General features: G+C 48.2%; 2 protein-coding genes across 2 annotated transcripts in view; both read right to left on the reverse strand.

The window, feature by feature from the left end:
* LOC118509086 (zinc finger protein 8) overlaps window positions 1-16,349 on the reverse strand; it is an 80,157-nt gene that overhangs the window by 38,727 nt on the left and 25,081 nt on the right. The gene's annotated exons all lie outside the window — the stretch shown is intronic.
* On the reverse strand, window positions 2,176-10,453 carry LOC118509085. The gene is made up of 2 exons (XM_036049217.1): window positions 2,859-10,453; window positions 2,176-2,425 (listed from the first exon to the last, which is right to left on the reverse strand). The coding sequence occupies exons 1-2, from the start codon at window positions 5,474-5,476 to the stop codon at window positions 2,317-2,319; spliced, it is 2,727 nt and encodes a 908-aa protein (XP_035905110.1). The 5' UTR covers window positions 5,477-10,453; the 3' UTR covers window positions 2,176-2,316.

The raw sequence follows: 16,349 nt of genomic DNA on the forward strand, positions 1-16,349 counted from the left end.
GTTAGTGTTCCGTTCAAAAATAATAGTTCGGCGGTTTTGTAGTTTGTCACTTTATTCAAACTCAAAAACGGGTCCGATCACTAGGCCTGCGCTATCTCGACTAATCTGACCCTGCGACGATCACGACACCGTTCTCACGCTCTCTCTCTCCTCTCGCACTCCTATCGCTCTCCTATCGCTTGGTGCCCAATTAACAATTTTGAGATCCAGATGACCGCTGTCACCTGGACATCCCCCCGCCCGTAACCCAGTGTATCCTTACTGGCGTTACCCTTTACTCTACTTCCAATACAGCAAGATTGTGTACTGCTCGCTTGAACCTTCCGTTCTGTGTGCGTACCCAAACCTGGCGTACCCGTCCGTCTCCTGCCTTTATGACCTCTTCAACAATTCCCCGCACCCATTGCTTTCTACATTTGCCATCTACCACATAGACTAAGTCACCTACTCCTAGCGATCGATTATCCCCAAACCACTTCTTCCTTTGATTCAGAGTGGGAGCATACTCTTTTACCCATTTTTCCCACATTAGATCTGCAAGTTGCTGGGACCTCTCATATGTATCACGCATCGCTATCTTAGGGTTAGTAGGGGGGACGACGCGTTCGTCTCTACCATGCACTCCACGCAGAAAATGGTTAGGTGTTAGTGTCTCTTCGTCACTTCCATGTTGCGACACTGTTACTAACGGTCTGGAATTGATGATGTCTTCGGCCTCCAGAACGCTGGTTTGCAGAATCTCGTCAGTAAGGCGTCGCCCATCGTCAAGGGCCTTCAAAACGTCTTTCACCGACCGCACGAGACGCTCCCACACCCCTCCCATATGGGGTGCTGCTGGAGGATTGAACGTCCATTTGGTCCTAGCATTCGTCATCTGATCAGCACAATCCTCATCGATCGCGGTGACTATCAGCTTGCTGGCACCTTGGAAATTGGTGCCGTTGTCCGACAGGAATTCCATTGGCCAGCCTCTACGACAGACGAAACGTCGGATGGCCATCATGCAGGACTGCGTAGTCAGCTCATTGGCAACTTCGAGATGGACGGCTCGGACCACCAGGCAGGTAAACAGCACTATCCAGCGCTTCTCCGAACGTCTTCCAACGGTCACGGTAAACGGTCCGAGATAATCAACTCCAGTGAAGCTGAAAGGTCTTAAAAAAGGCGTTAGACGTTGAACAGGTAAGGGTGCCATCCTCGGCACCTTCGGACGGTTCCGGTGCACCTTGCACCACACACACGCCGATGATACTCTCCGAACTGTAGCGTCTAGGTGTATTATGAAGTACGCTCGACGGAGCTCGTTCTTTACTGCTTCGCGGTAGCCGTGACCACTTCTCTCGTGGTAATGACGCACGATGGACTCTGTAATCGGATGCTTGTCTGGTAAGATCACCGGAAATCGTAGACTAAACGGAAGAAACTTGGCTTGCTCAGTTCGTCCTTCCATCCGTATAAGTCCGTCCTCATCTAGCAATGGAGATAGCTTATAGAGTGGGCTACCCTTGTCGAGGCTCATCCATTGTTCTGAGGGGCGACCCATATTCTTAGTCAGAACCTTGATCTCGTCTACAAAGCATTCAGATTGTGCTACTCTCATCAATAGCTTCTCAGACTTGTCGTACTCGTTTTGCTGAAGAGGGGTTCGCCGGCTTTGTACCTTTGCGTTCAATAGTAGTCGTAGATGATTCTCCGTCGCTCGCAACGTCTCGAGGGGTTCTCCTTTTGCTTTCCTGCGGCAGTTCGAAATAAATCGCAGTACACACGCCACGGTACGCACCAACACCGTCCACTTGGAAATACGACTGGCGTCTATAAGTGCTCCAGGTACCATCACGTCATGTATCAGCAAGTGTACTCGTATCTCCTCCGCGGTGTTAAGCTCCGGCTTCTGTTGAGGCGGCCATTCGTCTTCGTTCTTGCTCAAAAATGCAGGTCCATGTATCCATACACTCTCATCAACGGGGCTGTTGGTCTTTCCCCATTTAGTGATTACATCTGCTACATTTTCACTCGACGGCACCCAACTCCAATCCTCTACGCTGCTATTACTGAGAATCTCTCCTACTCTCAGTCCCACGAACTGTTTGTAACGTCGCACATCCGATCTTATCCAGGACAACACCACTTTGGAATCTGTCCAGAAGAACTGTCTTGAGATAACCAGATGATGGGACTCGATAACGGTTTTCGCCAGTCGAACACCCAGCACCGCCGCTTGAAGCTCCAAACGCGGTACTGACAATGGTTTAAGGGGTGCAACCTTCGACCGACTCATCACCAACGTACAGCATACTTTGCCATGCACGATTGCTCTTAGGTAAGCCACGCATCCAAAGGCCGTCTCGCTGGCATCTGTGAAGACATGAAGCTGGATGTCTGATACGTCTTGGGATCTTGAGTCTCCGAAATAACATCGTGGTATCTGCAACGATTTTAGACTCATTAATGATTTGATCCACAACATCCACTTCCCATGTGACTCCGCATCTATCGCTGTGTCCCAATCACATCCCGATCTCCAGAGGTCTTGTATGAGCATCTTTCCTCGTATTGTTACTGGTGTGATGAAACCCATCGGATCGAATTGAGCCATTACTACACTCAATACGACACGTTTCGAAGGACGGATGGTACCTGTAACATACTTGCTCAATTCCATCTCGGTCGTGGCTTCAAAACAGAAGACGTCTTCTTGAGGTTTCCAGCATATTCCCAGCACTCGATCGAATGTTGACTCCTTATCATCCGTAAAGCGAAGAGTTGATGTCGCGTTCCGCTCTTCCAAAGCTTCCAGAAACTCCATGCTGTTTGAAACCCAATTACGAATGTGGAACCCTCCACGGGAGTGTACGTACCTCACATCCTTCGCCAACTCAACCGCTTCGCCAACGCTGTCTGCACTGTCGTAATAATCATCCACGTAATGATTCCCGATGATTGCTGACGCTGCTCCGGGAAACTGTTCGGCGAACTCCCGAGCATTCAGGTTCTTCACGTACTGTGCTGAGCAGGGCGAGCAGGTAGCACCAAAGGTCGCAACGTCCATCACGTACACACGAGGTGCTCCGCAGGGCTTTGTTCCAAATAGAAATCGCTGAGCATGTTTGTCTTTCTCACAAATCCGTAGCTGATGGAACATCTCCTTGATGTCCCCTCCAAACGCGATGGGTTTCTCACGGAATTTACAGATGATCTTCGGAAGCGGGACCAACATGTCCGGTCCTTTAAGCAGTAGAGAGTTTAAAGATACTCCATCTACTGATGCTGCAGCATCCCAAACAAGTCTTATCTTGTCTGGCTTCTTTGCATGTTGTACCACGTTCAATGGTAAATACCATACCGGTTCATAGGCGCCTTCGACTAACTCCGACTCCGCTAGCTCGTGAGCATATCCTTTGTCTTGATACTCTTGTATCATCCGACATACCGCAGTGTTCAGATCCGGTTTCTTACTGAGCTTTCTGGACAGTTGTAGCATTCTCTTCTCCGCCATGGGGTAGCTTTCGGGAAGTTCTCGAACATCATCACGCCACAACAGTCCCGTTTGAAACCGATCTCCTACTCGACACGTGGTTTTCTCTAGGATATCTCTAGCTCGTTGTTCTTCGTTCGCTATTGGCGGGTTGTAGTTATCGCTGCGAAGCTCTTCCAGCTGGTATTGTTGTTTCATCATGTCGTGCAGCTGTCTGTTGTCCAAAGACTGGATCTGGTGCATATTTACGGGAACGTTATACACCTTACGATATCCATCGACACCGTACACCGTCCATCCTAGCTTGGACCTTACAGCTATCGGTTCTCCGCGGTTGCCGATTCGAGTTTCCAAAGCTGCAAACAAATCTATGTTATCCAGACCAATAATCATAGATGGCGCTTCATTAGGGTGGTCTAGCACTGGAACGTCTGAAAGATGTTTATATTTCTTGATTACTTCAGCTACTGACTTTTTTGGCTTAGGCAGTAACAGCTCTGATACAGTTCTAACGTTCAGTAGATTCCACCTTTCTGACGAACCCTGGGCTGAAGTTTTCAACGAAAATCTCTTTGAATCATGTTCTTCACGCTTGATGCTGTTCGTCCACGAGATAACCAGCGGTTCCGTTGGTCCAGTAACATTCAGTCGTTTGGCGACTCCGGCTTCCAGCAAAGTTCCCGACGACCCTTCGTCGATAAAGGCGATGACATCGACACTGTTTCGTTCCGCATATAGTGTAATCGGCATCGTGCGATAGATGACAGTTCCAGGGCTAGCTGTTTCTGAGTGAACTTGGAGAACTTCCTCTGCACAGTGCATTAATGTATGATGTCTACTGTTACACCCTTCTACCCGACATTTGTAAGCAATTTTACATTTACCGCGGCAGGAACGGGACAAACACAACTTACATATTTTGAGCTTCTCCAATGTTTTGAAACGATCGACTAGCGTCATCTCCTTAAACTGGTCACACTCCTTGAGGCTATGCCCTGTGTTGCTGCACACCCAACAGGTCATCTTGAGCTGGTTGACTCCACTATTTTCCAAATCATGCACGTTGTTGCGCATTTGGACTGCATTCGATTTCACTGGTCTGGAGCGTTGTTTCAGAGCTTCGTACTTCCCTGCTTTCTGACTGCTCACCGGTGTACAATCAGTCACTTCAGAAACTTCGTCGATCACTGTCTGAATGTATTCTCCGAAAATTGCCATAACACTTCCCTCTTTGTCACGTTTGAAACGAACCCACTCCACCTTGCATCTCGGAGGAAGCTTGTCAATAAGCTCTTCTACCAGGAATGGATTATTTTGGTGGTCTGTCATGTTGCTTGCTACCAGATGGTCACATAACTGCTTCACTTTAAACCCAAACGTGATAAAACTCTCCAAATGATTGTCTGTAGGCGAAGGCGTTTCGCGGACTTTACGTAGCAGGTTTTCTAGCAACTTTCTTGGTCTTCCAAACCGACTTTCCAGCTCCTTGATCACTCCCGGCACCGCATCAGGGAAGATGAGTCTGCCTTTCACAGCCTCCAATGCTTCTCCACCCAGACTATCCATCAAACGCTTCATATTCTCGATATTGTTCAACCCACACTCTTCCGTTGTTGTTTTGAAGCTGCTGATGAAAAACGGCCACACATCTGGTTCTCCACAGAACTTGGGAAGTGCCAAAGAAATAGTTTTCCTGGCCGCTGCTTGATCTTTTGTTATGCGACGTGAAACCTTCGGTTTCTCTTCCGTGATGGAATCCAAAGATTCCTGCAATTCCCGTAGTTCCATTTGATGTTGTTTTTTCAGTTCAATCAGCTCCTTTCGCAATGCCATTTCGGTAGCGTGCTTGGATTTCTCAGCTACGATCAGTTGCTCTAAAATCGTAACGTTACCATCATTGTTCTCATCAACGAGTTCTCGCGAAACGTTAACAGCAACTTCATCCATCTTCTGAGCATCAGCTTCCTGCACCTTCGCTGTAGATCTCCGTACTCTCGGCATTGTTTAAACTAAACGGACACAAACGTTTTCTGCCGAAATACCTGACGATGCGCACGAACTAACAATGTCCACACAAAACGACACACAATGCTTTCATCGGTAAACGTTGTACACTTTCAAGCTGCGCAGCGCACGCCACTCCGATTCCTGTTCAAACACGATTCTTCCTAGAAAGGCACGAACTCACACTCGGCACAATACGCTTTGTCCGGCGTACCGGTAAACGCTGTACACCTTCACGCTGCGAGCGCACACAACCACGATACACGAATGTACACGCTTGCACGTGTTTCTTCCTAGAATACACGAACGCAACGCGGAACACTCTGTACTTTTCACGACGACCTGGTAAGCGTTGTGCACTTTTTCAAACCGTGCAACGCACACGACGACCCGATGTACTGCTCCTTAGCGTTCTCGTTAAACGATGTGCACTTCCTTAAGCTACACAAACGCACACACGGACACACTATACATTCCCTTCGTGCTCGTAAAACGCTGTGCACTTCTCTGAACTACGCGACGCACACGACGACACTCTGTACAGTTGTCCGACGCACTGGTTAACGCTATGCACTATCTACACAACGCACACGACGACGCACTATATTTTACCGACGTGCTGGTAAAAACGCCACGCTCTGTCCTAAGCACACAACGCACACGGATTGTATAGTCTCTATGTCCTGTTTTCCGCGTCTTTAGCGCACTATACTTGGCCGTTTTTGAGAATTGTTCCGTTCAAAAATAATAGTTCGGCGGTTTTGTAGTTTGTCACTTTATTCAAACTCAAAAACGGGTCCGATCACTAGGCCTGCGCTATCTCGACTAATCTGACCCTGCGACGATCACGACACCGTTCTCACGCTCTCTCTCTCCTCTCGCACTCCTATCGCTCTCCTATCGCTTGGTGCCCAATTAACAATTTTGAGATCCAGATGACCGCTGTCACCTGGACAGTTAGGATGTGCAATAAGCGACAGTAACCAGACAGGGGACTAATCAAATTGTTGGAACATTTCAAAAAGATGCCTTCACTCACGATGAAGTGCAAATGAAAGACTTCACCAACCATAGATCGCACCAGGCAACAAACCCGGCCACTTTATGTAAGCTTTTACGATTGGAAACTGCCGGACCTGCGGTACTCGACCGCGAACACACTTTGCCCAATGGTACAATACCAAGAAACCAGGCTCGATGAAACGTGTGTGTGTGTGTGTGTTGCCGTGAGTGCTGAGAGCACGAACAATACGTCGGTACAACTGTATCCCAGTTTGTAAACAAAGCGTTTACGAAGTGGAAAGCAAAAGGAACGGCCAAGCGATTGAAGACGACAACGACACACAGCATAAAACTAACCATCGTCATCATCACCATCATCTTCTCATCTTTCCCTGAACTGGTTTCCCTTGCCAACCGGGACCATCGGCGGGCCAGCAGGTTTCGATGGGAGAATGACCGCGAAACAAGACATCCACCCGCAACCTGTTGGAATCGGGTGGGAAAGATAAACGGAACCAGGGAGACCGCTGGCCGGGACAGGCGGACAAAGCAGAGCGCGAAGAGAAGGCCACTCTGATGAGCGTGGTGGCTTTGCGCTGCGTTGTTCCACTGGCGTTCCTTTTTATCTTCGATTAATCAAACACCTGTTGTTTTGGTTTCTCTAAGAGAAAGAGATTGACTAAGGAGAAGCGCGAAGAAGCGTGGTGGTGGGGGTATAGGGAGGAGAGGGGGGGGAATCTGCTGACCCACCACCATCAGCCAAGAGAGACTGCCACCGGCCATAGACACGTCGATCAACGGTGATGACCGGCCGAGCGCGGCTGAAGGTGTATTGAATTTATTAATCCTTCAAAATAATAATAAAGCGAAGGAAGCCAAAAAAGATCCTCGAGGACGTGGAGAAGAACGAAAACAACCTCAACGAATCAAGTCGGCCCGTGTGAAGGTGCTTTCCTTTTCCATATTTTCCCACCTCCAACCAGGTTCCGCTGGGGTGCCTCCTACCCTATAGAAGCATGCCGGTGTCAACAATAGATTGATCTATGCAGCAGTGAATATTTGTGTGAGCAACAGCAACAGTTTTTTGTGTAGCGGTCCTCTTCCCGTGGTTCTCTCTCTCTCTCTCTCTTCCTTGCCCAACATCCTTAACACCCACCAACGAGGGCACAAGGCTTCTATCACCTCCCCTCCGCCAGGTGCTCGTGGCGCAACTTGACGCGCAAACGACACAAATTGGGGTCAAAAATGGCGTACGTCTAGTTTCAGGTTTGTTGTTTCTGATGCTGTTTTTTGTTGTAGTGGACGGGTTTACGGTATAGTATTTTCGTTCGATCGGGAAGGCCAACAGCCGTCAAAGGGACGGATAGGGACCCTGAGCCTGCGATGCGAGTGGATGCAGGGGGCGCGGGCAGGGTCCGGTAGATCGACCGACGACTCGATTATGTTTTCGCACTGTATGGACTCTGGCGAAACAAAGCCTCCCAAAAAATGCAACCCTCCCCGCGGTAAGTCCCGTCCAAGTCCAAGCAGCGGTTCGGGGTCTTTGTGGTTTTAATGATAATGGTTATAAACCGCGCAGAACGACCACCGGGGGCTCAAAGGAACAGCGCGAGCGCGCGCGAGGCCCCAACATCATTCAACCATCCATCCCTCCATTCGATACCACCAATAAAAGGCCACTCATTAGCGCGCAGACGGGCGCGTGCGCATACGCGAATGGTTTTACCACTGGGCGGTCCAGCGACCCACCTGACCTCAGCTCCGTTCTCCGCTGCTTTGCTTCTCGCTCTACCGCTTCCTCTCCCTCCGGCTCGTTTCCCCATACTCGTTCATCCACACCTGTCCAATTAAGGTCTCCTTTTGTCATCCTTTCGGCACGAAACCGAACCGAACCGCCAAATCAACCCAGTGCCAGATGAACGTACGTACTTGTCCGAGTTCTGGACGGATAGATGGAGCTTTGCTCGCCTTGTTTCGACCACTGCTCGTAGTAGCTGCAGCTAGGTGATCGGGTTGGTACAGGTGTGCGGGCTGTCGCTGTTCGCTCTCGCATTTGTTTCTATTTTTTAATGCTGCGTTACAATTTCGATCGCAGGGGCAGTATGCGCGTGAGTCTTACATTGCCCTTGTGTGTGTGCGAGCTGACGACGACATTTTATATCACCTGCCGTGTCAGATCGTGTGAGCGTGTGTGTGCCTTGCCTCCAGCTGTCCTATGACGAGCCGGTAGATTGACAAGGTCGTACAAATGTTTGATCAGCAACTGCGCTTGTGGTTGAAATGTCACAAGAGCGCGGGTGCAAGTCGCGAATGGGCGACCGATCGGAAACAGAGCTCAGCGCACACTTCCACGGTACCCACCCACCATCACTAACCACGTACACGAGCTAGCATAAAAAAAAACAGAACAGAACTGCCCCACAGCTTTATTGCCATTTTCATACATCGCGCATATCCCAAACCGGGTGGTAAGTTGGGCCAAGAAAGCAGAAACAGAGCCAACCGACGCAGACGTACCAGAGGCTGTGGTCACACGGCATCTGGTCATTATGGATGCGGTTTTGCACCTTGATGCCAGCCAGACAAATACGGTGCACGGTGCTCTGCTTTTAACCGTCCAGCCAGTAAGGTGGTGGCAGGAGAGTTTTATTTATTTTACTATCTTCATTCCAAACCGCAATCGATACGACACCAACCATCGGCTGACGCACCTCACGATTGCTGATGCTCACTACCATAATAAGTATGTTCAGTGCCAGTGGCGTACGATCATGTACGAGGGAAATCAAAGCGGTGTTCTGCGTGATACTGTGCCTCAGGGAAAGATGATCTAGAGAGGTGCATCAACGACTGGACTACCTTAAGGATGCAAAATAGGAGTATGCAAAAAGTCCTCGCCGACTATTTAAAACTTTCAACAAGTTTCGGTAGCCTCAACACTGTGCTCAATCAGAAGCCGACCGTTGTTTACCAGTAGGCCGAATTTGAGGGACGATGAGACATACAGTGCAGCACTCACAAAAAAGAAGCTGCCAGTGATTCCACAGCAAAAAAAATAACTAAATTGCCCGTGTTTGTAAGACACCGATGAGTATGCTGTCGCTGCTGTTGCTCCGAAACGAAATTATATACGCCGAGTATAATTTTATGTTCGCATTTTTTCAGCCTTTCTGCGTAACGCCAACCACAAAACCATGTGTATTTACGGGCATAAATCTACCATCTGTTGTGGCATTTTGGATTTTCCTGTTTCTTGTCGTTTTTTTTGCTCTCCGTGAGTCCTCTTAAATTCTTGCACTTGTCTGCGTAAACTTAGAAGCGTCTCTTTTTTTCTGGTGAAAGAGGATGTAGCTGCGATTGGCAAGAATTGGTCGAGGAAGATGCTGTTGCTGGCTGGTATGGAAGAATCGTTGTTTTTTTTGCTTTGCATTATTATTTAGCTTATTTGTCCAATTGCTAGTTGCGTTAACTGTGTTGTGACTGCTCCGGGAGTAAGTGGTTGGCAATCCTCTTCCATACTCCTTATGATCGTTGACTTCTGATCTTCAACAATTCCTACTCTGTACATCACACCCACCATACTCTGTACTCATGTACATCCACCCGGTACTAAAGGGAGCAGAGTTCATAACAGAGTTCATATTCAACACATTTTGTATATCAGTGTGAGTGTAAATGTTCTTCATGAGCATCCTGCCAGGTTTTCCTTTAGAAGCATGTTGAGAGTTTTACTCGGTTAGAGGGAACTGTTTTTCCATAACGCCCACAAGACGTCGTCGAGTCGGAGTCATATTCTTGGAGCGTTGGGTGAAACTCTGCCCAGCAGCAAAAGCGAATAGATAGGGATGGAATTAATGAACCGAAAACCACCATACGCATGCTTCAAGACAGCAAAATACACAATATCCCAGTGTCTCAGCTGATAATGAAGGAAGAACTCGACCATATGATGAGTGAATGGATCGTTGTGTCGTTGATCGCAAAGTTTTTTTTTTTTTTTATTCATAAAGAACGGCCTGGCCGTATTGCTGATCGCAAAGTTCATTGAATTGAATTACCAGCTCCCTGGCAAACAACAAAAAAACGCCAAACGGAGACACGAATCGAAGAATAAGCAAACAGTTGCTGCTGTAATCGACGAGAAACAAGTGAAGTGGGGGATACGATGTCTTTTTATACTTTTCCTATTCTATTCTACCATTTAGAAGGTGTTTTCTACGGCACTGTCTAGCCAATCGAGGCAACAGTACGAACTTTAATTTGTGGCCCTCTCAGACTGTGTTGATCGGTAGTTTTATTAGCATGGCTCAATTGTTTTATGATGATATAATTGCATTCTATCGCTAAACAGTATTTGCACTTAATAAAACGAATCCTCTAATCCACTGTTTTGATGACTTTACGCAACGATGGCAGCAAACGATAAGCTCTGCAAAACAACTGGCATCCACTCTATTTAAGCGCATTTTTGCTAAAATTGATTTATTTTGCTGTGATTTTTGCACAGGCCCCCGTTTTGAGCGATAGGCGAAGATGGTTTGCTGTCGCGGCGTCCCAATTCAACGAAAACTTCCAGCTACGTGTTCCGTTTTCGTAAAACGAAAGTTCCACTTAGCGCGATAAAGCGCTTCATCCTCAACGGGCATGCCACTTGATCTCCCCCGTTTCGGAGCAACCCCGAAAAGCGCTCTTCCACCCCGTAGGGTACACAGCCGAGGATTATTGCAAATGACGCAAAAAACAGACACGGTGGACGGGGTCTTCTTTGCGCGGGAATCACTTCTCCGGCGGCGAGAAAACAGGTCCCACACAAAAAGAGATCCTATTTTTCAAGATCCAGCCGCTCATAAACCACGGCATTAGCGTGGTTGTTGGCTGGACGGACAATCGGGCAGTGGGTGAAAGCAGCGGCAGCAAACAGTTTTACGACATCGCAAAGGCTTATCTTTAGGAGAATGTAGTGAGCCCCCCTCCCGAAAGGGTTGACTATTGTACCCTGTTAGAAACCGCACGCCTGTAGATTGAACGCCTGTTTTAAGCATGGGAAACATTTTAGACGAAAGGGTGTTTTTCGCCTCGCCGGGAAATACTATCACCATCGCTATTTTCATCATCTTTGATTGTAGTATCTTGATTCTCCATCAAGCGTAAAATGCGAAGTGAGTGAGGCAAAAGCAATCCCGTGCCAAGCACGTAACCTGTTATCAAGGTACGTATGCACATATGTTTTAATTATAGTCCCGTCAGTAAAACCCCGCATTACTCAAATAAAGTTAAGATAATGCTTGATTATGCGCTTGTGAACAAATGAAGAAGTTAAGGATATGTTCTGAGAATCGGATAAAGTGAATACTTCCGTTTCTTTATCGTACCAAGCTATGCAACAATGACGTTTAAAGCATCCTTTTCACCCTGATGCGAATGTGTGGCATATGCGATAGTCAATTTAAACGCTGATGTAATCAATTCGTAAAATAATCGCCTGCCAGCAAACAAAAATGTGAGACCAACAAAAAATTACCCTGAAGGGCTAGACTGAAAAAAAATCCGATTCGTTTTGGTTTTCTTCACACGTCGTCTCATACGCAGCTTACTAAACGTACGCAACCAGCAATACATTCCTCGAAGCCATCTGTCGCCAACTTTGGACGGGAGGAAGGAAAGAAAATGGAAACTCCCTCTACATGCTCCTCCAGTCGAATGTTCAGTCGAAAGGCGCTCGAGCTGAACGAGGATACAGAAGTACGAGGAGGAATGCTAGCACGATGACACTGCGGTATCGATGAATGGCACGGAATGGCAAAGGATTGAACCACCCACTTCCACCATGCAGCCTCAGTCCCGCCGGCCATCGATCGACGATGGGGATGGAGTTTCAAGATGACCAGCATCCCTTTTTCTACTTGAGCACGATCTGCTTAAGTTTGTGGTGTTGCGGGCTTGAATGTTGGCACGCCGTTGTTGGACGCTGGAGACACGCCGGCGTGACCTTTACTACTTCTCGTACAACTTTCGGTCACACCCCACCCATACGAAACCGATGAACCGAAAATGTGACAACTAAATGTGCCGCTTGTCAGATTGATCGGGGAGGTAAAAAGCGAAACTCCCCAGCATGATAAAAGCAGCCCGGAGTCGCCGATCCTGGTCGCATTGGTGACAGAAGAGTTGTCATGGTACGGTCGTTGTCATCGGCATCTCCATGGATGGATTGAGATTGCGGTGGTGTTTGAATGTTTTTGGCAGTCGCTGCGACGGATACCATTGCAGCAGCAGCAGCAGCAGCAGCATCTTCTTGTCGTACGGCGGTGATGACTATTGGTTGGATAATAAATTCAAATTAAGCATCACAATCCCTCGTCACCCGCATGGCACATGGAGGAAAGGGGGAGAATCGGAGGCTGAAACAATAAACCGTTTTAGTCTGACATCAAGATTTCGGATGGAAATCGTATCGAACTGTGTCGGCCGCTTGGTTCGTGAGCCGAATTTGCGAATCTGTTCGATCGGTGAGCCGTGCCGCTTTCAGTGGTGTCCTTGTGGAGGACATTCGGGGCCTGGGGATATTGCGGTTGGTTGACGCCATTTACGATGAGCCGTGTAGTAAAAACAATTACTCCTCTTCACCAGCTTCGAGGAGTTTCTCACGAATCGAATACGCGCCTGGCATACTTCCTATCGGCAAGGGTTACTATCCAGACGAAACAGTTTGGACGGTTGGGTGCGTGGGATTTACATCGCACCCTCAGCTCCTCTGCGGATTTTGGAACTGCCATCAGCATGATGAACCGTGTGGAGTGATGCTGACTACAGAAAGGACGTGCCTGTCATTGGTAATCGAGCATTTAGTTTATGCTTGTAGGGCAGTAGAGGGAAGTTTGCAATCTGTAATAGGACGCACTGCGACGAACCGCCATATTACGACTTTGTCCAGATCGTTTTTTTAAGTTCCTGCATTTCATAGCCAAATTGCTACTGATACACTAACGTTGTTTGTTCAAATGGCTGGATATTGAAGAAAAGTTACGAAGCCAATGTAAATTAAGCTACACCAGAGTATTTGAATAATTACGCCAGATTCCAAATTCCCAGGACTTGTCGTGCTTAAATGTCCTCCGATAGAGGTTATAAATTGACCTGAAACTAAAAATGCTTTGTCACGATGTAATTTCACACGTTATTTCCTTCGGCCTTTCGGACTTATTGTAGCCCGCTATCCTGTACACTCCGACGGATATTAATCACCGTTCGACAAATGCCGTACATGTGCTCCACATACGACAGTCCAGGATAACCGGTAACCATTTGATATTCTCCTACCCCACGACACAAAGTGGGGAACGAAGCCCATTTTTATCCCACCACACTAACTTGCAACCTGTGCCGATTGTGTGGCACTGGCCAGTGCAAATCTTTCCCACTTTTGTCCTCGCCGTGTAAGCCTTCCAACGGAAATGCAAAACTGCGCCGTTTTGGCGTATCACCTTCGATTACGCCATTCGTTTCGTATTGGTATTCCTGCCTGAAGGGCAGGGCAAGCAACGTGAGGTGTACGAGGCGGCAGTTTAGTGTAAAAAAAAATGGTCACCAACACCGATGACAGGCGACAGCCGAAAGAGCGATTACGCGCACCCCGAGGGCCCCGAGGGGCATCAATAAATTAATCTGATTTCAACTGTCAACATCCGTTAAATTAGCGCTGGCTTTTCAAAACCGACCGAAGCAGGGCGCAGTTTGCAGTCGTCGTCAGTGAAGGCGTGCCGAAGAGCTGACTGGCCGGCTGGCCGGCTGTGCGGGATTTGCGATAAAGTAATGCGATGCAGTGAGAAACTGGTTCAGAGCATCAGACACACCGACAAACGCCCAAATGCACTCTCCAGCATCACATCCAGTTCGAGGATTGAAGAAGAGCCTTTGGGCGGGGAGAAATCGTGAATGCTTTGCACCGTTTGCTCCCTATGTGTTCTCCCCGGGAAGAACACGTACGTACGCCAACCTATCCATTTCAAATATTACACTTGGGGAAAGATGGGAGACATGTCGCCTTATAGAGTGCTGCGCTGATGCCTAATAATGTCATTCAATTCAATTTACTCGTTTCATTCCCGTTTCGCGCTTGAAGGTGGACCGAAGTAAGGGCAAATGAGGCAAGATCTCTTGAGGATACTAATGTTACACTCTTACGCCTACTCCGCCAAGCCATCTCCGCCAGTATTGATGCACTTGGCGTATGCTGGATGCAAGTGACAAAAGTGAAACTCGTAAACTCTGTCAAAATATGAGTCTTTTGGCATGGAACTCATTGAACCTGCAAGCTTGGAATAAACATGAGGTTCGGCAATGACCGACTGTTGCGTTAAAGCAAAGTGTGTAGCTCAACATCTTACGGATTATGGAGTCGATCTAGGTAGAAAGGCAATTCCAACGATCCTCGGATATCCACTGGTACGCACCTGCAAAGGAGATAAAGATGGAGCATTACAACATAGATAAAAATATCGTTAATAGAGTTCTAATTTCTACAATAAGAATTCATTCGTAATCACCTACTAATGGGAATACTTTGTATGTCTCAATCAACCTGCCGCACAGAATAATGGCAATAATCCCGAAAAGGTTCATTATCCGTTGACGATCGCAGACGACACACCTGATCACGAGCTGGTTCGGTGGAGAGGCTTCCCGAGCGGTGGAAGGTGTGCCACCACAACATCAGTCCAACAAGAACCCCAGCCATCGTTGACAAATCGCTTGCATGGTGGACAATTACCATACCGATTTGGAATATAAAATGTTCCCTGAAAACCCCGGCGTCCAGCAAACGCGGGAAGGCTGACGACAGGTGAAAGGAAGTATGGTGCTGTCGTAATGCAGTCGTAACTGAGCTTGCCTCCAGGGTTCGATTTTCAATGAATTTTTTTTTTCCTCTCCATTTCTCAATACGGGAGTCTGCTGGAAAGCGGATGTGCGTGCGCCATCTGCTGCGCCCTGTAGAAACTCCCGGCAGCAATACACGCGATCGTGCAGAAGACGATCTTGGTCGGCGTTGGGCACGTCTACACACAATTTAATATTAATTTCCAGCCTGCCAACTAATCGCTACCCGTTCGATGGTGTTCGATTGAGACAGATAGTATAGTACAGGTGGGACGGGCCGATGGGAAGAAGAGTAGTGGGGTGAGGAAACTAGCAAATCGGGCACGATCTGCGCAGAGCGAACCACTTGCAACAAGCATTCGACGTTGAAATGCCAGCATTCGCAGCGTGTTTCGGCGGCGACGACGAAGACGACGGAGGCTCTCAAGAGCAGCTAATAAACCTGTTTATCGGCTCTTCCTTGCAGGTGGAGCAGGCCCTCTGACGGTCTTACGTTGGCAAAGCAGTGGAGAAAAATGATCACACACATAACTGCCATCAACTGCACCCACACTCTCCCGGGGACAAGCCACACACGTCCGACGAGTCGACACGAATCGATGGCTAAACCTCTGCAGGACCACAGCGGCAGCAGCCTTGCGGCCAACGGAAAGGGCTTCTGTTTTCCCGCGGCAAACAACGTGTGCACCATGAGTCTTCTATCTGATGCGGCCGTTCCTTGCACACGCCTTTCGGTCGGTTGCCTTCATGGGTAGACAAGTGCATTCTTGGTAACGGATCTTGCAACTATACGCAGTCCGCAGTTACCGAAGCCATGGGGGAAGAGTCTGCAGCAACAGTCTGTGCTGAAGCGTTCTTTTCGTTTTCGCTGGGAAACGAAGCACAGCAGAAAAAGCGTTGCCTTCGTCTTCCCAAAAGACGTCAAGGTAACAAGGCTAGGTTGGCGACGTTCGAGCGCTGTCTTCGTTTGCAGCGAGGGTTAGAACATTGC

This window comes from Anopheles stephensi, chromosome 3 (assembly GCF_013141755.1).
Source record: "Anopheles stephensi strain Indian chromosome 3, UCI_ANSTEP_V1.0, whole genome shotgun sequence".
Classification (NCBI taxonomy): Eukaryota; Metazoa; Arthropoda; class Insecta; order Diptera; family Culicidae; genus Anopheles; species Anopheles stephensi.